Source organism: Gorilla gorilla, chromosome 9, assembly GCF_029281585.2.
Source record: "Gorilla gorilla gorilla isolate KB3781 chromosome 9, NHGRI_mGorGor1-v2.1_pri, whole genome shotgun sequence".
In the NCBI taxonomy this organism is placed as follows: domain Eukaryota; kingdom Metazoa; phylum Chordata; class Mammalia; order Primates; family Hominidae; genus Gorilla; species Gorilla gorilla.
In genome coordinates this window covers 11,108,643-11,132,899 of record NC_073233.2, presented here as the reverse complement: position 1 = coordinate 11,132,899, position 24,257 = coordinate 11,108,643, and the positions used below count along the sequence as shown (strand labels likewise).

At 35.0% G+C, this 24,257-nt stretch overlaps 2 protein-coding genes, 1 non-coding gene and 1 pseudogene across 3 annotated transcripts in view; 2 read left to right on the top strand and 2 right to left on the bottom strand.

Moving 5' to 3' along the window:
- The window catches only part of MMP26 (matrix metallopeptidase 26), a 275,769-nt gene that overhangs the window by 220,769 nt on the left and 30,743 nt on the right, over positions 1-24,257 (bottom strand). The window lies entirely within an intron of this gene.
- Positions 3,058-3,210, bottom strand: LOC115933493 (small nucleolar RNA SNORA62/SNORA6 family). Its single transcript, XR_004069321.1, has one exon. It is a non-coding gene; the product is annotated as a small nucleolar RNA SNORA62/SNORA6 family (small nucleolar RNA).
- Positions 6,877-7,823, top strand: LOC101144625 (olfactory receptor 51F2-like; annotated as a pseudogene).
- Positions 22,743-23,693, top strand: LOC101144268 (olfactory receptor 51F2-like). Its single transcript, XM_004050527.5, has one exon. It carries the CDS (start codon positions 22,743-22,745, stop codon positions 23,691-23,693), a length of 951 nt encoding a protein of 316 aa, XP_004050575.5.

Below are 24,257 nucleotides of genomic sequence, written 5' to 3'. Positions count from 1 at the left end.
AAGGTTATTTTGAGGGTTAAGTGTGCAAAGTAGGCACTCAATATTTATTATTCAAAGAAGTAATTAACAAAAGAGGAAGGAATAATTTATATATATGGACACATGACATGCACACTAGCAACAGTGGCTATTGTCAATACTACTAGTAATTTCAGAGAAATTAAATTGTTGATTGAAAGGAAATGAAGTCTTAAGTGCTTGAAAAACGGACAAATTTTACTTAAACACTCCATAACACAACTGTGCCAGATTTCCTGCAGCCTAACAAACCTTACTAATCTTTGTTGAGGTTAATAACAATTGTTTTAATTAGCATTTCTTTGGCTGACTATGAGACTGAAAATTCTTCCTGTATTAACTACTAGTCCCTTGGAGAATTCCATTTTTAATTATTTTTGCCAAATTTTTTGTCTTTTTTTTTTTTTTTTTTTGAGACGGAATGTCACTCTTGTTGCCCAGGCTGGAATGCAGTGGCATGATCTCTGCTCAGTGCAATCTCTGCCTCCTGGGTTCAAGCAATTCTCCTGCCTCAGCCTCCCAAGTAGCTGTGATTACAGGCATGCACCACCATGCCCAGCTAATTTTGTATTTCTAGCAGAGACGGGGTTTCTCTGTGTTGGTCAGGCTGGTCTCGAACTCATGACCTCAGGTGATCTGCCCGCCTCGCCCTCCCAAAGTGCTGGGATTACAGGTGTGAGCCATCATGCCCAGCCAATTTTTTGTCATTTTTTAAAAGTCGTATAGTAAACACATTATTCAATTGAATGTTATATATGCTTCAAATATTTCTCCAAATTTATAATTACCCTTTTAAATCTGTGGAAGTTGTTTTTGCTATAAAACAATTATTTGAATTTTACCAAATCAAATACATCAATGTTTACCTCTACAGTTTATATCTTTGGTTTTATATTTAGAAATTTTTCTTCTACTACAGGATTATATAAATATTTACCTGCATTTTATTCTAAACTGTATGTGGCTTTTTTTTTTTTTTTTTTTTTTTTTTGAGACGGAGTCTCGCTCTGTCGCCCAGGCTGGAGTGCAGTGGCGCGATCTCGGCTCACTGCAAGCTCCGCCTCCTGGGTTCACGCCATTCTCCTGCCTCAGCCTCCCGAGTAGCTGGGACTACAGGCGCCCGCCACCACGCCCGGCTAATTTTTAGTATTTTTAGTAGAGACGGGGTTTCACCGTGTTAGCCAGGATGGTCTCGATCTCCTGACCTCGTGATCCACCCGCCTCGGCCTCCCAAAGTGCTGGGATTACAGTCGTGAGCCACCGCGCCCGGCCTGTATGTGGCTTTTTGATATTTACATATTTAACCATCAGAAAATAATTTCGGTATGTATTGTGGTGGTATGCTTTATTTTAGTTTTTTTTTTTTTCCAAATGGATGATCAGCTTACCTAACTCCTTTTATTCTATATAGCTCACTTTATTTATACCGGTTTAAAAGTCTACCTTTATACGTAACTCAATGTTCACTTGTGCCTCTTCCTGTACTTCTAATTCTGTCTCAGAGACAAACACTGCCCTACTTTCTTTTTTTGAAATATTGTCTTTTCCAGTCGTTTCATTAAAATTGATCATACAATATGTAATATTCTGCATCTGGCTTCTTTCACTGAGCATATTTGAGGTGCATCCATGTTGTAGCACTTATTAGCAATTTTTTCCTTTTTGCCGAATAGCTTTTTAGCCTATGGATATTTCACAATTTGTTCACCAGTTAATCAAATGATGGATATTTGGATTGTTTCAATTCTGGGCTATTGGGAATAATGTTGTTATGAACATTTGTATACACGTATTGTGTGTACATATGCTTTCATTTCTCTTTGGTAGAGTCCAAGGAGTAGAATTTCTGGATCATATGGTAAGTTTATGTTTCAATTTTTAAGAAACTGTCAATCTGTTTTTCAAAGTGGCTGTGTCATTTTTCATGTCCACAAGCAATGTATTATGTGTCCAATTTCTCCACATGCTTATCAACACTTGGTATTTTTTTTCCTTCGTTCGTTCCTTCCTTTCCTTTCCCTTTTTTCTTTCTCTTTTTTTCTGTTTCTCATTTATAGCCATTCTAGTGGGTGGATAAAGGTATTTTATAACAGTTTAAATTTTTATTTCTTAATTTTAATTTTACTTTCCTAATTCTCATCTTTCGTGGGCTTGTTAGTCATTTTTATATATGTTTTGGTGATATGTGTATTCAAATATTTTGCCCATTTTTAATTGGATTGTTTGTCTCTTTATTGAGTTCTTTACATTTTTTGTATATGAGTTTTTTATGCAAATATTTTCTCCCAGTCTGTTTTCTCTATTCTTATTTTCTTAATGGTGACTTTTAAATTGTACTTTTTTTTGTTTGAAGTCTGATATTGATCATTTATTTAATGGCTCACACTTTTAATATGGTATCTAATAATGTTTTGCCTAACCCAAGGTCATAAAATCTTCTCCGATGTTTTTTCTAGAAGTTTCTGATTTTTAGCTCTTACATTTAGGTCTGTAATCCATTTTGAGCTAGTTTTTTAGGACAGTGCTTGCTAAGAATCCAAGTTATTTATTTTTTTTCATAGTGATATTTAATTGTTCTAGCACCATTTATTGGAAAGTCTATCCTTTCTCTCATTTAATTGTCTTGACACCTTTATTACAAACCAATTGGCTATAATGTAGGTGTTTAAATCTGGACTCTCCAATTTGTCCTATTAATCTGTATGACTGTCCTCATGCTATGTGTCTTAATTGCATTGGTTTAATGTTAAGTTTTCAATCCAGGTTGTTTCTTCTATTTCAAAATTGTAAGTCTTTTGCATTTCCATATAAATTGTAGAATGAGTGTCAGTTTTTACAGAAAAAAAAAGACTTGTTGATATTACATTAAATTTATAGATCCATTAAGGGAAAACAGCCATGTCTATGCTATTGAGTCTTCTAATCCATTTACATGTGATGTCTCTTCACTTATTTACATCTTTTAAAATATCTCTCAGCAAAGCTTTGTAGTCGTCAGTGTCTTAGTTTTTTTTTTTTTTGTAATTTTTTTAACATTATACTTGCAGTGAGGATTATTGTCAAACTCTACTCACTAGGCCAAAGACCTTTGTCATGTTACTGAAAAATTTGCCCCTCACATAGCATACTACCTACACTTGCAAGTTTATCAGCCAGTTACAGCACCAACTCCAAGCTCCAACAACGTGCAATCTCCATCTGTTTTCACATATTTTATTCTTTCTGCGTCATGAATGGCATGTTTTATAAAGGACTTTTTTAATATTTTAATTTTTTTGTAAAACCGGCTTAATTTCCATTTCTTTATAGGAAATCCATATTTTCTGCCTGAAAGCTTGTAATTTAAAAAAAAAAAACTTATTTAAGTCAAATATTTTATGCTTGTTCTTATCTTCCTGATTTTACCTTGAATACAATGAGCCCTTTCATCCTCAATACACTGGAGTCTTTCCTTTGGAACAGTCATTTTTATTGTATTTATTTTTGTTTACTGTACCTGAGACTATAGTTATTTGTATGTTGGCTTTTCATTTTGTGCCCTTCCCAAATATAATTTTCTCATTATTTTATTTTCACCGTATTTTTTCTATGCATTATGAGAGAATTTTTCAAATGCTTTCTCCAAATTGAACTAAGTTAATTACTGTCCCTTGACTCTGTTTTTGATTATGTTCAATGTGCACTTTAATTCTATTTTTTAGTATTTTATTATTTTGACATTTTTCCAATGTGTTCTTTGTTTTTCCATAATGCTATATGATGCTATTACCTACATTACCTTAAGGATGTTTTCTTGTTAGTTCTGCAGAAGTTTTTACATTTGAGATACTGATAACTGAGTCATTGTGATGTGATAGGCAACATGCTACATAGTTTACAGACATTATTACATTTCTTCATATATGCTCATGCTCTGGATTTTCCAGATGTTGTTCCTTTATTAATGAAATATTTTAAAGATTCATGCTAGTATTTTTTTTCTTTATATACTCTCTAGTGCAAAACAAGATATCTTCAGTTTTTATTTTTTTTCTTAAAAGCTATGTATGGGGCTTGCTCATGGTTGCTATCCCAATAAGCATTATTATGTGGAATGCAGTTTCTGGTATAATTTTCAGTTTCTAGCAGCCTACAGACAACATCCAACCAACACTGTATATTTCTTTGCAGGCTTAAAATCGGAGGGGAAATTGTAAACCTAAATTCCCATAATGTGCTGTTTTATTTCACTCTCTTTTGTACATGGGCTAATACTAATTTCAAAATTCAATGTATCTCTACCAGTGCCACCCCTATACCATTATTTTTGGCTATTTTTCTTGAGATGAGATGTCTGATACAAGACTAAAATCCTTGTTACTTTATAGTTAAGCATCCTATAAAAATAAATGGCTCATTCCCAACTTTTTATGTTGGTACAGACTCCACATTCCTTAGTATAGACTATGGAGATGTATTAAATGTGGGCTGATATTTTGACTTTATATCTATCCACATCCATCTCCATTTTCCTCAGTTCGGAGAAGTTAATCATTCCCAAATTTTCTGGATTTAGAATATCCATCAGTTTTAGTATCAGTGCTGCTTGTGTTTTTTTTCTTTTTTTTTTATTTGTGATGAAAATTTAATAGAAAGTTGGGAAAGACTCTTTCAGATAGTGCCGATTAAAATCACTTTAAAATGCAAGTCTACTTTACATCTTAGAAAAAACTGATAGCGACATGGCGTATGAACTAGAAAGAGTCCAATAAAAACAGAAATTAGTGATCAACCAATGAAAGGTGAAAGTCTATGCAGATTTCTGAATTAGGCAGTTTCATATATGAAGCTACCATAGATTTATAAATCTATAGATCTATAGAGCTACCATAGAGCTATTAATTAAAGTGGTGAAAATAGGATATACAAGTTGTGGTTCTGTGAAGAATACTGAATTTAGATGCAATCATATTGTGTTTGAGCTTGCTTTGAGATATTTAAGGTGGAAGAATCAACGAATTAGACATGTGGCTCTAATATTCAGGAGATTAGTCTGAGAAGAGGATAAAAGCTTTAAAGTAGAAAAATGAATATATAAAATCCATTGTCCATGGAATGCCTGTGTTGAAAGTATGCAGAAATAGACAACATGTTTGGAGAAATAGCCAAACTAATTTCCATCTACAGCTATAAGTAAGTACTAGTCAATTAGATGATAAAACTTGTGTAAAAACGGGCACACTTAATGAGAATAAACTTGAATGGTTTGTAAAAACAGTAGAAATCATAAAAACTTAAAATTATATTTTGACTAATACGTTCATTCTATAATAAATATGTCATTTCCACAATGGATTAATTTGATTTATAGCATCCAATATTATCTTAAGTATTTACTATTTGCAAAAAAATAAGTTTCAGTAATCTAATTACATTTCATATAATACATGGACAATCCTGAAATAAAATTGTTTCACGTCTGAACCATACACATTTTAAATAATCAGAAATCTTCAAATATAGATATCTGTCCCACATTTGCTCTATTTATTAAGAAATAAATATTAACTGAAGAAGTATATGATAATTATCATCATTATTATTATTAGACAGTGTAGTATAGTTGTTAATAGCCCAGGCTTTAGCATCTTTTTGTTTCTGTGATTGATTTCCAATATCATATCTTTCAGTTTTTATGAACTTTGGCAATTTATCCAAACTTTCAAACTTTAGTTTATGCATCTGTAAAAAAAAAAAAAATCTCTCTTTTAGGTTTGTCATAAGACTCAAATGAAATAGTCTATGTAAAATAATTAGAGCAAAGTATGGAAATGGTCTTATCATTAACACAATATTATATACCTGAGTAATCCTATAAGAGAACAAAGATCAGATTAAAGACCAGGGCATTCATGTTACAAAAGAAGCTTACTATTTGCCTCAGTGATTTTTATCACAACAGAAGCAGGTTTTATAATCATAAACAGGGCAGTATTTTGTGTTACAAACTAAGAAGAATATCAAGCTTCAGGTTCATAGGAACTGAAACATCTCTCCCCTATTAAACATATATAATGAGGCAAGATGAATGGGCTTTACCTGGGGCGAATTCTTAGGTAAATGTAGTTACTGAAAAGAGATGTTTTCCTGCTTACTAAATGGAGTAAATGAAATTTGGTATCTAAGTTAATAACTCTAAGATTCGAAATCACAATTAGTCAATTATTTTTCTATACCAAGGCCTAATCACAGTTAAATAGAATATTTCAGGAAGAGCAAATAAAGGAAAATCAAGTGACAAATGCATACTGAATATCTATTATGAGCAAGCAACTCCACTAAACAAGGATTAGTCCAAAATACCCCCTTATTCTCATAATCCAGTTGAAGGATGAAAAATTTAATCAAAATGATGAGAGTACAAGAGAGTAAGTGGTAAACATCAAATAAATGTATTTAAATAAATTGAAGTTAAATTGAAATTAATTAAATGTCTTAGTTCAGGGATTAATCTCACAGACAAAATAATGAATGAAAGAAGCTAAACACAAACAGTATATAATACATGATTCTATTTATATAAAAATCAAGTATAGGAAGAAATAATTATGGTAATAAAAGTCAGAATAATGGTTACTATTCGAGAGGACACTGATGAGGATGTGGCATTAAGAGGCCTTCTGGGATGCTGGCCATGTTCAATTAGTTGATCTTGGGCATGGTTACACAGGTACAGATGGATGTCAAACTTCCTTGAGCTGTACTCTAAAGTTTTATGCACTTTACTCAATATATATTAAACTTCAACTAAAATAATTTAAAAATTCCAAATTTAGGAAGTCAAGATCCTACAAGAGAATTCAGCTCCCAAAGGCCATAATGCCAGTCTTCCATAATTCCACTTCCCCTACTTTCCTCTTGACGGGGATCCCTGGACTTGAATGGGCCCATGTCTGGATCTCCATCCCCATCTGCTGCCTCTATTTAACTGCCCTTTCTGGGAATACCCTGACCCTTTTTGTCGTCCTCACTGAGCCAACCCTCCATGAGCCCATGTACTATTTCCTCTCCATGTTGTCCACCACTGGCATTGGCTTATGCATCTCTACACTGGTGAGAGTGCTGGGAATATTCTGGCTCAATGCTCGGGAGATCAGCTTTAACACTTGTTTATCACAGATGTTCTTCATTCACCTCTTCACTTTCATGGAATCTTCGGTGCTCCTGGCTATGACCTTTGATCATTTTGTGGCCATTTCTAACCCTTTAAGATATGCTACCATTCTAACTCATGCAAGAATAGCACAGATTGGTTTGGCAGTCATTACCAGGGGGACTGTCATTTTGACACCACTAATCCTACTTCTTAAGTGACTGTCATTATGCCGCAGCCACGTGCTCTGCCACTCCTACTGTTTCCACCCTGATGTGATGAAACTCTCATGTTCAGACACAAAGATCAACAGTGCACTACAATTAAGTGCAATCATCTCTACTGCCAGAGTGGACTCCATCTTTATCTTGCTCTCCTATCTGCTGATCATTCGCTCAGTTCTCAGCATTGCATCCCCAGAGGAGAGGAAGAAGGCCTTCAGCACCTGCATTTCTCATATCACTGCTGTTGGCATATTCTACATCCCTTTGATCAGCCTGTCCTTTGTTCACGGATTTGGAAAACATGCCCCACCCTATGTGCCCACCCTCATTGCTAACGTATACTTGCTCATCCCCTCTGTGATGAATCCCCCATCATCTACAGTGTGAAAACAAAGCAGATTCAGAAAGCTGTGCTCAAATTTGTATGTTCCAAGGGAATTCATATTTAACATGTACTACTCCTATAAAGGCTTATTTCAAAGTCTAGAAAATTTACCACAAATTGGAATTATAAACCCATGCATGCAATTTTAGAGTTGAGTGAAACTAAATGCCATCCAATTCAAATGTCTCCACAATGTAATTATCATTGCTAAGCAATCTCTTTTCTACCATCAAAATACTAATTCAGATTCTCACTATCTTAGTTACCTTGTTCCAATAGATGACTAACTGAATTAATGTTTCTATGCTGTTTCTGCTCAACAATCACATGATTCACTTTGAATTAAGATTCCAAATATCCAGCCCTAAGAACATTTTAAAAAGAAACAAATAAATATATATTTTATTTTTATTTCATATGCACCAACTAAATGAAGCAGCAAATCTTGTCTATGGTAATTTCCTCAACAATTTAGGCTTAAACTTTCTTTAAAGTTTCATTCACTTTTTTCTCTTTTCCCATACTCTGCAGTCTAAAAATGCCAGTCTGCTTATGACTTCTTCAAATGCATGCAGTTTTTTCATGGTGGACTTTACTGTTGACTCCACTTCAACTTTAACATCCACTTCACTGTGAAGTTCTACTTAGGTTTCAAGGCTCGTCTTTAAATATCTTCCTCATTAAATATTTTATGATTGCTCCAGTGATATTTGTTCTCTCCTCATAATTTTCCTTTCATATTGCTTTGCTCATATCAGTTTTGCCTTTACATGTGTGCACACCTGCGTGTACATTATTATAGCTTTCACAAGACTGTACATTTCCTAAATAAAAAGTCTTGATTTTATTTGAAGGCTCTGTAATACTCAGCAGAACACCTTTCACATAGTAGATACTTATTGATAGTTGTTGAACTATACAGAAAAACCTATCAAATAATCTATCTAAACAATTCCAGTGATAACTCCCTTGATTCAATACTTGACATGTGTAACACAAGAAATTTCTCTTTCAACTGAGTAAAATTTTTCTGCCTATATTATCTGGTAATTGATCATAGTTCTAACTTTCCAAACTGCATAGTTGAATGGCTATTATGGAACTTTAGGTCTCAGAAAGTTGTCCCCGTTTGGTCCCATATCCAATAAATCTGTATTTCTTGTCTATTCTTTAAAAAAAAATAGATTTAGGGGGCAAAGTTTTGTTACATGGATATATTGCATAGTGGTGAAGTCTGGGCTTTTAGTATAGGCGTCATCCAAATAGAGTACATTACACCCATTAAATCATTTCTCCTCCCATATCCCACTTCCACCCTCCTACCCTTCCCAGTTACCAATGTCTATTATTTCACTCTAAATGGCCATATGTGCACATTATTTATCCCCTACTTATAAGTGAGAACATGCAGTATTTTACTTTCTGTTTGTGAGTTATTTCATTTAAGATAATGTCCTCTAGTCCCATCAATGTTACTGCAAAAAACATCACTTCATTCTTTTTTATGACTGAGTATGATTCCATGGTATACACTCACCATGTTTTCTTTATCCAGTCATCCACTGTTGGACACTTACAGTTATTCCATATTTTACTATTGTGAAGCGTACTGTGATAGACACATGAATACAGGTTTTAAAAATATAGAATAATTTATTTTCCCTTGGGAAACTACTCAATAGTGGAATTGCCAGCTCCAATAGTAGTTCAATTTTTAGTTCCTTGAGAAATATCCATGTAGTTTTCCATAGAGGTACTGGTAATTTACATTCCCACCAACAGTGTGTAAATGTTCTCTTTTCTCCACATCCTCACAAACATCTGTTATTTTTTGACATTTTAATAATAGCCCTTCTGATAGGTATCCATTGTGGTTTTAATCTGCACTTCTCTGATGATTAGTGGTGTTGAGCAATTTTCATAAGCTTGTTGGCCATTTGTATGTCTTCTTTAGAAAACTGTCTGTTAATGTCCTTTGCCCATGTTTTAATAGTTATTTGTTATTGGTTGTTGTTGAGATGTTTGAATTCCTCGTAGATTCTGAATATTAGTCATTTGTTAGATGCACAATTGGTAAATGTTTTCTCCCCTTCTGCAAGTTATCTGTTCACTCTGTTGATTAATTTCTTTTGCTGGGCAGAAGCTTCATAGTTTAATTAAGTCCCCTTTATCTATTTTTGTTTCTGCTGCATTTGCTTTTGAGGTCCTAGTCATGAACTCCTTGCCAAGGCAAATATCCATAAAAGTTTTTCCTAGCTTTTCTTCTAGTGTTTTTATAACTTCAGGTCTTACATCTGAGTCTTTATTCCATATTGAGTTAAATTTTGTATATGGTGAGAGATAGGGGTCCAGATTCATTCTGCATATTGGCAATCCAATTTTCCCAGCACCATTTATTTAATAGGGTTTCTGTCCTTTCCCCAGTGTATGTTTTTGTCAACACTGTCACAGATCAGCCGGCTGTAGATATGTGGCTTTATTTCTGGGTTCTCTAATCTGTTTAATTGGTCAATGTGTCTATTTCTATACCAGTACTATGCTCTTTTGCTTACTATAGCCTTGTAGTACAATTTGAAGTCAAGTAATGTGATGCCTACAACTTTGTTCTTTTTGCTTAGGATTCTTTTGGCTATTCAGGCTCCTTTTTTATAAGAATTTTAGATTTTTTTTTAATTCTGTGGAAAAAATGATTTTCGTAATTTGTTAGGTATTACATTGAATCTGCAGATTGCTTTGGCAGTGTGGTCATTTTAACAATCCTGATTTTTTGATCCATGATTATGGGATATTTTTCCATTTGTTTGTATCATCTATATTTTTTTCCTCAGCATTTTGTAGTTTTCCTTGAAGAGATCTTTCACCTCCTCGATTAAATGAATTCCTACATATTCTTTGTAGCTATTATAAATGAGGTTGAGTTCTTAATTTGGTTCTCAGCTAGATAGCTACTGTCATTTAGAAATGCTACTGATTTTTGTATGTTGATTTTGTATCCTGAAACTTTACTGAATGTATTTATCAAATCTAGGAGTCTTTTGGTGGAGTCTTTAGAATTTTCTAGGTATATGATCATATCATCATCAAATAGAGATAATTTGATTTCCTCTTTTCCAATTTTGATGCATTTCATTTTTTCTCTTGCCTGATTGCTCTAACTAGGACTTCCAGTACTATTTTGAATAAAAGTGGTGAAAGTAGGCATCCTTGTCTTGTTTCAGTTCTTAGAGAAAATGTTTTCAACTTTTTCCCATTCAAGATGATGTTGGCTGCAGGTTTGTCATACGTGGCTTTTATCATTTTCAGGTATGTTCCTTCTATGCCTAGTTTCTTGCGGGTTTTTTTCATGAACTCATGCTGAATTTTATCAATTGCTTATTCTGCAACTATTGCCGTGATCGTATGTTTTTTTTAAAAAAGTCTGCTTATGTGGTGAATCATACTTACTGATTTGCCTACGTTGCGACATCCTTGAATCTGTGGAATAAAACCCGCTTCATTGTTGTGTTTTTTTTTTTTTTTTGGATGTGCTGTTTGATTCAGTTTGCTAGTATTTTGTTAAGAATTTTTGCATCTATATTCATCAGGGATATTTATCTGTAGTTTTATTTTCATGTGTGTCCATGCCTGGCTTTGGTATTGGTGATACAGTCTGCATAAAATGAGTTAGGGGTAATTCCCCCCTCCTTGATTTTTTGGAACAGTTTTAGTTGGATTGGTACCAACTCTTCTTTCTATGTCTGGTAGAATTTGGCTGTTAATCCATCTGGTTCTGGATTTTTCTTATTTGTAAGATTTTTTATTACTGATTCAATCTTACTAATCGATATTAGTCTGTTTGGTTTTCTATTTCTTTCTGGTTCAATCTTTGGAGGTTATATTTCCAGGAATGTATTCATTTCCTTTAGGATTTCTAGTTTGTGAGTGTAGAGTTGCTCATAGTAGTTTGTGATGATCTTTTGTATTTCTATGATATCAATTGTAATGTCTCCTTTTTCATTTCTGAGTGTACTTATTTGAATTTCCTCTCTTCTTTTTTTGGTTAGTCTAGCTAGTTGTCTATCAGTTTTTTTATTTTTTCAAAGAACCACCTTTTCATTTTGTTGATTGTTTGTATTGTTCTTTTGGTATTAATTCCATTTAGTTCTGCTCAGATCTTTGTAATTTATTTTCTCCTGCTAGCTTTGGTTCCATTTGTTCTTGTTTTTCTAGTTTCTTGATGTATGATGTTAGGTTAACTTGTGATCTTTCTATTCTTTTGACGCAGGCATTTAATGCTATAAAACTCTCTCTCTCAGTACTGTTTTTGCTGTATGCCAGAGGTTTTCTTATGTTGCCTATTTTAACACCAAAATATCTTATCTTCACTTTTGGTCTCAGTTTAGGCATCAAAATCCTTTACCTAAATCAGTTTCCTTAGAGTTCTCTAGGTCTCCAATCTTACTTTTTTCCTCCTTCTGTTTTCCATAAAACATAAAGACCTCTTTAAAAGGTTTTTAATGAAATATTAATATACAAAAAAAGTTCTCATTAATAAAATATATTTTAGAAAAGGCCAACATCTACCTTGCTATATTTCCCCAAACCCACTCTCTTTCTGATTTCTCCATAGAGGTAACCATTGCACAGTTTTGATTTTTATCCTTTCTTTTTATATTTATATACATAGATATGGAAAAATAAAATTTAAAACAAATTTTATCCTTTGTATTTCAGATAGTAACAGAGTTTCTTAAGGACACTTTTCCTGTTATTTAAATACTGCATAAAACCAACTAAAGAAACTTGCTCATTACCCAGAATTCCTATGGATCTCACTGTCCCTTCATATTTTCTGTTCAACACTTTCCCAGGTATTAGCCCTCTGTGGTTTCAAACCCTACTGGCTAATTCTCTATACCTCTGTCATATCTATTTGGTAAGCTCATTCTGACTGCTACTTCGTTTAGACATAGAAATGCTGTGGAATGCTATATCTAAGGATTACTTCCTCAGGGTCCACTTGCATCAACCAGTTACTAAGAACCCTACCACAATTACTCTAGCTTATTGCCAGGATCAATGACCTGGGATTTGGCAGTCTGGTTCACCATACTCTACTTCAAACATTCATTTTTTACAAATAAGGATAAAATGTGTCACATTTTACAACACTAAACATCCAGCTCAAAGTTTTGTGGCCTTAAGAACTGAGACCAAGAACATTATTCCAATGTATAGCCTTTGTGTGTGTGTGTGTGTGTGTGTGTGTGTGTGTGTGAGACAGAGACTTACTCTTGTTGCCCAGGCTGGAGTGCAATGGCACAATCTCAGCTCACTGCAACCTCCACCTCTCTGGTTCAAGCGATTCTCCTGCCTCTGCCTCCCGAGTAACTGGGATTACAGGTGCCCACCACCACGCCTGGCCAATTTCTGTATTTTTAGCAGAGACGGGGTTTCGCCTTGTTGGCCAGGCTGGTCTCAAACTCCTGACCTCGTGATCCACCCACCAGCCTCCCAAAGTACTGGGATTACAGTCGTGAGCCACCATGCCCAGCCCCAATTTATATTCTTATTCATCTTTAACAACAACATGTATTTAGAGTCTACTGTAAATCAAGTAGTGAGATGGATATTGAGAATACAAACATGAACAAGACTAGCTTCTTGCCTTAAGAATACTTAATGCCTAGTGAGGAATATAATTTGCAAAGATATAATTTTAAAAATATTTACTATATAGATTTACCTTCTTTCAAGAAATCTCAATAAAGAACACAAATATTGGATAATTCCTATTACAAGAACTTTAACCAGTAATTCTACTTTACTGCAACCATGGTATAAAATCAAAAACTACTTGACATAGAAATAGGAAGAAAGAACACTAAAATGATAGAAATCACTAAAAGTGAGAATTAATAATGTGAGAAAATACTTGAAATAATAATGCAAGTCAATGGGAACATAAGATTGACTATGAAAATTTTAATTGACATTCAAGTTTTGATAATGGCATCACTTGTCTATGAAGTGTTTTCCAAAGGTTAATCCATAGTCTGAATACAAAACAACTATAGTACAAGGCCAAACACATAATTTTTGCTTGAGGATCTTGTTAAAAATTTGGATTCCTGATACATCTCTACCAGGGAATATTATTCGGCATTAAAATTAGCTATCAAGCCATGAAAAGACATTAAAGAAACTTAAATACTTACTACTAGGTGGAAAAAAATTTTGAAAAGACTGTATACTGTATAACTCCAACTATATGACATCCTGGAAAAGGCAAAACTTTGGAGATATTATAAAAATCAATGGTTTCCAGGAGTGGGGAGGGAGATATAGGAGAATACACAGAGCACAGAGGACTTTTTAGGGCAATGGAACTATGCTGCATGATACTACAATGGAAGGTATGTATCATTACACATGTATCAAATCCATAGAACATACAACACCAACACTAAACCATAATTTAAACTGGATTAGTGGTGATAATTTCTTGTCAATGTTGCCTCATAGATAGTGACGAACGTACAAATGTACCACTCCACTGGGAGATATTATGGAGGGGTAGGCTGTGCATGTGGCGCTGGGAGGCATATATGGGAATTCTGTACTTTCTGCTAAATTTTGCTGTGAACCTAAAACTTATCTAACAAAGTCTATTAAAATGCAGGATTCTGGGCCCTAGCATCTGAATATTTTGTTTTACTAGTTCTGGGATGAGGCCTGAGAATTTGTATTTATAGTAAGATTTCCAAAGTATACCTGATACTCAGCCAGTCTGGGAAGCCTCTGAGCTACAAATGCAACCATATATTTCTTTGTTGTTTATTATTCCAAATCTAAAATATATTCATTTTGATCTTTGTCTGTGGGGAAGAAAAATATTTATTTTGGTGGAATAACCGGGTGTGAAACCAAAAATATCAGGTGGCTTCAGTGGTTTCCTTCCCAAAGGAGGTAAGAAAACTATATGTGTACACTTTTTATATTAGTCAACATTTATAATTTTCATAACATCGAATTTTAATAAATCATAGCAAGTCAAAAAAGAAACATTTCAGTAATTGCAATACATGAAACTATGTATAATAAGTTCTGGAGATCTGATGTATAGCATGGAGACTATATTAATTATATTGTATTGCATACTGTCTTTGATAAGAGACTGCATATTAAATCTTCTTATCACAAAATATAAAGAAAAAGAGGTAATTATGGAAGGTCATAGATAGGTTAATAACCTCGATTATGATAATCATTTCACAATGTATATGTATATCAAAACATCACACTCTACACTGCAGATATATATAATTTTTAGCAATTGTCCCTTAATAAATCTAATAAAATTTTTTAAAGAAGAAAAGAAACCACACCGGAGAATAAGTAGATTTGGGCATGCAGAATGACTCCAAAGCACAAAGGCAAAACAAGCAAATACAATTTATCAGAAAGATCCCTTAGGAATAAGTTTTTTTGTGGGGCGAGGTAAATGATCCTCATAGGGCTGAGTTCCTCATAAATATCCTCTATTCTGGGAGCTGAATTGGACCTCAGAGCCCTGCCTCTTCCTCATCCTCTTCACTGAATGTAAGTACAGGGGCATCCAAGAGACAATGGTCATGCATTAACGTTAGACGATTTATGTTGACTCATTTTGCAGGAAGAGAATTGTCTTTAAAAGAGAAAATATTTCTAAGAGAAAATTGTAGCAGACATAAAAACACAAAATGCTGTTGAATTGCCTTTGAATTAAGAATTTACAATAGGAAATGTCCTAGTATTTTATTATTTAAGGCAGCTTAAATTTTTTAAAAAACTAGAGATTCTTTCTAATGTGCTGAACCTTCATTCTGAAAATGTCCATAAACAATAAAATTCTGGAAAAAAATCAAGGAAATACGGTCAGTGTGAAACCTAGTTGAGATTTCTTAGATAAAATATTTAAATTATAGTATCCCTGAAGAGTAGAAATAGACATGGGGAGTAAGAATAGTCCTGCTAGGCATGGTGGCTCACACTTTTAATCCCAGCATTTTGGAGGCCAAGGCAGGAGGATCACTTGAGTCCAGGAGTTTCAGACCAGCCTGGGCAACACATTATCTCTAAAAAAAATACAAAAACAAATTAGGTGGTAAGGTAGAGTGAGTCTGTGATCCTACCTGCTCAGGAGGTTGAGGCGGTAGTATCACTTGAGCCCAGGAGGTCAAGGCTGCAGTGAGCTATGATCGTGCCAATACACTCCAGCCTAGATGATACTGTGAGACCCTGTTTCAACAAACAAACAAACCCGAATAGTCCAAAAACTGAATTTGACTCATTAACGTATAATTCTGTTGTTAAAATAATGTGATTATTTAAGCAGAATCAAAGAATACGGGAAATCTGGGGTCATATGCCTGGAAGTGCAGTGTTGAGTCTCAAAAAGAAGTAATTTGTCCAAATATTACAGTGATTTATCATTAATAGGGTTTAAGTTTTTAATTATTTCTCTAGTAGTGGGAATGGTATTGTATCATTTGTAATAATAGACATTAATTTCCCTAAAGAGATTAGGACATTCATGCCAGGCTGATAAGGAAAAGATGGACATGTCAGTTAACTTAGGTTACATATGTCAGCAGTGTCTATGAAAATGAGCAAAGCTAATCTAAATATCCATAGCTCAAATCCTTAATACTAACAGCCCCTGTTATATAATAGAAACTAATCAATTTTACCAATAGTCTTCATAATTTAGCACATAAGGAAATAATTGCTTTTCAATTCTCCTGAATATTGACAAGAAAATGAGTTTTAAATAGAGTAACAAACATCAGGAAGAGAAAAATAAGCCTATCAAGTATCAAGTGTCTGAAAACCTGATGCCTGTGCATTTATATGACTATGAAGAGCCAGGGGACAGTGACAGTATACAGCTGTTGAGGGAAAAGAAAATCACATAAACACTTGCCTTTTTAATAATTCACATACATGTGTAACACTATAGTTTATTTTTTATTAAAATTATTAATAAAAATTAATTATTCCACTAATTTTCACCACCATAGAAAAGCATTGATGTGTAGCATAATGGAGCTTTTAACAAATTTTAAATTTACACGGATGGAATAAAAATCCAGCTTTTTCAATAGATGAAAGAGTGCAAATTATTTAACCTCTCTAATTGTTTATCTTGCATGGCTAATACCCTGTAATCTTATAAGTATATGAATTTTAAATTTAATGAAATAATTCACATAAACCACATAGTACCAGGCCTGACACATTGTAGGATTCTATCAATGGTAGGTTTCAACTACCTTGCAAAGTAGTTATAACTATTATCATCTCCAATTTACCAATGAATAAAGAGCATCGGCAATATTCTAAGTTAGCCCTTTGGTTCCAAAGTTTTTGTTACTATTAAATATCAAACACCTCCTCTTCTTTCAAACTATATTACTCAAGATTCTCCAAGAAAAGAGAACCAACTGAATTTCATATATGTATATAAAAATTGAGGAAGGCCATCTGCTTTATTCAGTCCACCAATTCAAATGCTAATCTCTTCTGGAAAAACCTTCCCAGACATACCCAGAAATAATGTTTAATCATATATCTAGGCATCCGGCGACCCAGTCAAGTTGACACATGAAATTAACCATCATACCCCTCCCCTCATGCCCACGTTTTTCCAACTATACTTGGAACTTAGGTCTCAGTCTAGACACCATTATTTGCTGGAAACCATTCCTTATTCCCCAAAAGGAGCTTGTTTCCCTCTTTATGTGCTGTCATAGCATTCCAAATTTACTATCCACACTATAATTCCACTATACTTGTCTTTGTCCTCTAGTCAACTACTCATGATGAGATCAGGGACTTTGTTGTGATTAACATTTAATTTCCTATGTCTTGTCCACAGTAGATGTACAGTACATATTTGCTGAGTTACTGAATGTATCTGTCTGATTTTCAGTATTTGTGCTTGGATTAAAGTGACTGTTTTGTCACATAGCATTGGAAACTCACCACTGCTCCATTTCTGGCTCATGCTGTGCGTTAGAGCAGGGTTTCTTAGAAGTACTATCTCACAGTCTCCCTCTTGCTGGCTCTAGGTTTGTCCTCTGTATGGCGCACAGATCAAATGTAATTACTTTCCAGTAAAGCAACATTCAACCATTTGAACATAGCCATATGTTTGTTCTTAGCCTTCTCTTTTTCTGGCTGATTATACATTTTGTAACTTCCAAGCGTCCCTTTTTTCTTTATGCACCCATTATTGTACTTTCTTTTTCTTGTTGTTTTTGGTTTGTTGTTGTTGTTGTTTTAATTTTTATTTTACTTTAAGTTCCAGGATACATGTGCAGAATGTGCCGGTTTGTCACATAGGAATACGTGTGCTATGGTGGTTTGCTGCACCTATTGACCTATCCTCTAAGTTCCCTACCCTCCCCCACCCACACCCAACAGGCCTCATGTGTGTTGTTCCCCTCCCTGTGTCCATGTGTTCTCATTGTTCAACTCCCACTTATGAGCGAGAACATGTGGTGTTTGGTTTTCTGTTCCTGTAGTAGTTTGCTGAGGATGATGGCTTCCAGCTTCATCCATGTCCCTGCAAAGGACATGATCTCATTCCTTTTATTGACTGCATAGTATGCATGGTATATGTACCATATTTTCTTTACCCAGTATATCATTGATGGGCATTTGGGTTGGTTACATGACTTTGCTATTGTAAACAGTGCTGCAATAAACATACATGTGCATGTGTCTTTATAGTAGAATGATTTATATTCCTTTAGGTATATACCCAGTCATGGGATTGCTGGGTCAAATGGTATTGCTGGATCTAGATCTTTGAGACCTCAGAAATAACACCACACATCTACATCTATTTGCTCTTTCACAAAACTGACAAAAACAAGCAATGGGAAAAGGATCTCCTAATCAACAAATGGTGCTGGGAAAACTGGCTAGCCATATGCAGAAAACTGAAACTGGACCCTTTCCTTACACCTTATACAAAAATTAACTCGGGATGAATTAAAGACTTAAATATAAAACCCAAAGCCATAAAATCCCTAGAAGAAAACCTAGGCAATACTATTCAGGACAGGCATAAGCAAAGACTTCATGATGAAAACGCCAAAAGCAATTGCAACAAAAGCTAATATTGTCCTTTCAATACACCTTGGCAAGAACAAGACCAATAAAATCAATGCTTTTAGGCCACTGGAATACCATGTAATAAAATTAATGTCATTCTGTGGAAGGGACTAAAATGTCTCTAAGGTACTTTCCAGTTATAAAATTCTAGGACTTTACATGACTGTAAAATGGTACGAATTAAGATATTTAAACTCAATGTTCCAGGTTGTCTTAGAGGAGATGTCCAAAGCCAAAATACAGTTTCTTTTTTTTTCTTTTTTTTTTGACAGAGTCTCACTCTTGTTGCCCAGGCTGGAGTGCAGTGGTGCAATCTCAGCTCACTGCAACCTCTGCTTCACAGGTTCAAGCGATTCTCCTGCCTCGGCCTCCTGAGTAGTTGGGATTACAGGTGCCCACCCTCATGCCCAGCTAATGTTTTGTATTTTTAGTAGAGATGACGTTTCACTATGTTGGCCAGGCTGGTCTCAAACTCCTGACCTCGTGATCCGCCTGCCTTGGCCTCCCAAAGTGCTGGGATTACAGGCATGAGCCACCGCCCCCAGCCCCAAAATATTTCTTTGTAAATCCTCCTGCTGTGACTTTTCTGCCTATGACCACCGTTTTTTAATGTTAACTTTCTTGGTCATTTATTTTATTTAAATTAAATGAGTTTAAATTTCTATTGATGGTTCTAGCCATAAGTGCATTATTTTTTATTATAACTTTATTCTTCTAATATGTATAACTGTTAAAATGTTCTTCTAAAATTATCTGATGAATAAGGATCTTATTTTTATTTTTTATATTAATTTTGGAATGGTGTCAGGAAACTGAATGATAAACTGATTTTATTTTAGTTAATATACTCTTCCGTCAAATATGCAGTTAATGGAACAAGAATCACTTCATAATCAGCAAAGTGGCTATTCCATACTCACTATAATCAATACCTGAAATTTTCTATATGAGACCTTTGCCATAATATTTCATATATTTAGGATATTAAATAATGCCCACAAGCTTATTGTTGTGACATTTTTAACTGCAATTACATTGAATAAAAAAATGGAGATTATCTAAGTCAACCCTTCTTACTTTTAACATTAAATGGCAAGACCAAAGACATATGGCTATTTTGTGGCTGATTCAAAACTGAGCAGCCTTAGATGAAAAATATGCCAGCTTCTCAGTGGCCTATAAGAGCAGGAGTAAAAGCTGAGACTGGACAGCAATAGTAGATAGAGATAAAAAAAAAAAAAAAGTAGTCAACAATACAACATGCAGTCCTAAGAGGTATCATAAAGCAAGATTTGGAGCTAGAATATTTCACTAGTGAAGGAGGTAAAATTGTGTGGCTATAACACAGCTGCATGAGTATATTCTCCATATCAAGTGGTTGGAGTCATCATAGTTCTGAATGTCCGTGAATGACCAGTGGGATTCTAGCCAATGCCTAGGTCTAGAGAAAATTGCCCCATCTTCTTGAGGTCAAGAAGAACAAAACATTAATATTCAAAGCACTACCAGATTGGCTTAGTGAGGGTCTTAGCAAGATTTTCCAGTACCTAAGAGTCCCAGATGACAAGAATAAAGTCAACATGGAAAAGAAGAAAGGAAAGAGAAGAAAACTCACCTAGGACCTCACCTGCATGGCAATAAGACTCATTTCAGATGCCACTTCCTGGTGGAGTTAAAAGCTCAAGTGTTATTTACCTTGATGAAGATAGACTTTGAAAGCCTACTGTCCTGAGTTTTGTATGTAAGCAAAGGGTGGCAATAATTGCAACAATATTAGGCTAGAAAGGGAAGTGTCTTGTATCAGGCCTCTGCGTATCTAGTTCACTCCTATCCCTGAAGCTTAATACAGTTGGCTTTTAAAAGACTAATTGCTAAAGGTGGTGTGACAGATAATTTTCTTCAACAGTTATATATCAACTCAGCTATAGCGACAACAGATAAGCAAATCAGGAATCAAGATCAGAAGTGTAAACCTAGACTAGAAACAACTCTAGCAAGGTACGGGTTAAATCCATTGACCAAGAAATAGCAAATGGGCTATTTTGACTTGTATAGAATTATTTCTTTATATAAAATTATTTTCTTAAAAGGCTACATATACTTAATGTATGATAAAGTTCCATGATAATAGAGGTTTTTTTTTTCTTAAGGCAGGTTAGTTTAATTTTATAGAAGGAACGCTTTCAAAAATTCAAATGACATAATTAGAAAAAAAAGTGACAAAAAATGAAGAGATGAATACTGATTATAACTTATTCCCAGGACAAAAGGCTATTTATTTCTGTAATTATTGACCAAAGCCTGACAATTCCATAATTAGATGGGGTAAAAGCCAAATTCTTTTTTACATGTATTACTGCTTCAAAACAATCCTAGTGGCAGAATTCTGACTACTGAGACAAGAACTGCTCATAAAATCTGGAAGTTTTTTTCTTTATCACAAGGCCCTGTAGATGGACAAATTTAAACATCAGATGAAAACACCCCTTAAGCTGATAGAACTTCACTTTTCTGGTTGATGAGATATTTTCTCAAGGTGGCAGTCTTAACCAGTAAGAATCTGCAAAACCACATTATGAATGAGAAGCAAAATAAGGTGCTTCATGTCCTCCTGCCTCCTCAGGCTAGCCTCTAATGCCCACATCTGCACAGAACTGCCCGGCTCTCCTGTCTTCATTTGTCTTGATTTTCTTTCTTTGCAAAGAAAGCAAATTGCAGAAGCAGACACAGGAAGGGAGGCAGCAAGAGAGGTAAGAAGGAAAGGTGGCAAACATGAATGCTCCTTGGACAGATACCAAAGCAGGAGCTGAATTTTTTTCTTGTGGGCCATCAGTGGAATTCTTGTTATAAAAAAAACCCAGCCAGGCTTAATGGCTTACACCTGTAGTCCTACTGCTTGAAAGGCTGAGGCAAGAGCATCACTTGAGGCCAAGAGTTTGAGTCTCCACAGAAAGCAAATGAACGAAAAATAGTGGGGCATGGTGACTAGAGCCTGTAGTCCTAGCCACTCAGGAAACTGAGACAAGAGGAGTTTGAGAAAGAGTGAGCCATGATTGCACCATGCAGTAGAGTTTTTAAACAAATATTCACATACATGTATATTTTTCTTAAATAATAAATTTTACTTTTAAAAATGAATACCACTTTGAATTCCCCAATTAACTTACGGTATTTTCAAATTACTTTGGATCTCTTTGTGTGGACAGTACAAAGGAACGGAGAAACTGACTAGGGTAAAAGTGAAAGGGGACCAAAAGTACCCCTGGGTTTTTTTGTTTTTGTGTTTGTTTTGTTTTGTTTCAGACAGAGTTTCACTCTTGTTGCCCAGGCTGGAGTGCAAAGGCGTGATCTCGGCTCACCACAACCTCCGCCTCCCGGGTTCAAGCGATTCTCCTGCCTCAGCCTCCCAAGTAGCTGGGATTACAGGCATACACCACCACTCCAGGCTAATTTTGTATTTTTAGTAGAGACGGGGTTTCTCCATGTTGGTCAGGCTGGTCTCAAACTCCCGACCTCAGGTGATCCACCCACCTCGGCCTCCCAAAGTGCTGGGATTACAGGCGTGAGCCACTGTGCCTGGCCACCTCTGGGTTTTGAAAAAAAGAGGTGCTATTCTGTATTGTGAATCAGGAAACAAGAATCATGAAGAGGAAGTTCAACTCAGCAGGGAAAAAAATATCAAAACTGGGAAGTAGAAAGGAGACGTTAAAATCCTAAAAATAATCTCCAATTTGATTTATCTGACTACAGTTAGTAGAAATCATAACAAAACTGATGAATGGTTTTATCATTTCTCATTCTAGGACATTTATTGCAACAGAATTATTCTTCCATAGTAATCATGTCATCTTTTCTTAACATCACTTCCTCTTCTCTGATCTTTTTCCTGACTGGAGTTCCAGGACTAGAAGTTGCTCATGCCTGGATCTCCAACCCCTTCTGCTGTCTCTGCGTAACTGCTCTTTCTGGAAATGGTGTCATTCTATTTGTCATCATCACTGAGTCCAGTCTCCACGAACCTATGTATTATTTCCTCTCTATGCTCTCAACCACTGACCTGGGCTTGTGTGTTTCGACACTAGTCACTATGCTGGGCATATTCTGGTTCAATGCAAGACAGATCAGTTTCCACGCCTGTGTTGCCCAGACGTTCTTCATTCAACTTTTTACTGTCATGGAGTCCTCAGTGCTTCTGGCAATGGCCTTTGATCGCTTCATTGCCATTTGTAACCCCCTGAGGTATACTACCATCTTGACTGATTCCAGGATCGTCAAAGTATGGTTTGCCATCCTTGTCAGGGGGACCGTGATCCTATTGCCTCTGGCCCTACTTCTTAAACATCTGTCCTTCTGCCAAAGTCATGTGCTCCATCATTCCTACTGTTTCCATCCTGATATCATCCAGCTGTCATGTTCTGACAATAAGATCAACAGTGTTTTAGGACTCACTGCCCTCATAGTTACTGCAGGAGTGGACTCCATCTTTATTCTTCTCTCCTATATCCTGATTATTAAGACCGTCCTAAGCATTGCTTCCCCAGAGGAGCGGCATAAGGTCTTTAGCACTTGTATCTCCTACAGAGGTGCTGTTGCCATTTTCTATATCCCTCTCATTAGTTTGTGCTTTGTCCATAGGTTTGGGAAAAGAGCGCCTCCTTATGCCCACACTCTTATGGCCAATGCGTATTTGCTTATTCCACCAGTGATGAATTCTATTATTTATAGTGTGAAAACCAAGCAGATCCATAGGGCCATTAAAAAAATCCTTTTTCCCAAGGAATCTGTGTTGTGACTCTAATACTTCTGAAATAAAATCTACTCCCTTCTTATCAACTCCAAGACATAGTGTTTAATCAATAATCCCTTATATCAGTGACCTCACATTTTTTTTAAGTAGAAGGTTGCATAGGGGATGCAGTTTGGTGGAAATTTATTCTTTATATTTAATAGAATTACTACTAATCTACTCTTAAGGAATGAACAATGAAATATCTTAATATTATGAAAATGTTACTAAAGGTTTGGAAGTATGAATAATAATGGCTGAAATGAGCACTTTCTTCATGAGACCAAACCTCCAAAATTATATGTAAAACAATAAGTCATATATTCTGTTCTATTTGATTTTTAAATATACCTAATAAAATTATTAAGTGTTTTTTACTTTTTGATTAAATTAGAACTATTTTCTATTATTCTGAAATATAATTTAATCACCACTGATTCATTCTTTCATTTACTGAGGGTCTACTATTGCCAGATGCTGAACAATATTACAGTGGTAGAAACAAACAATATATTGTTATAATTTTTGAAATACATAGATTAAAAAACAACCATTCAAAATCTGATTACT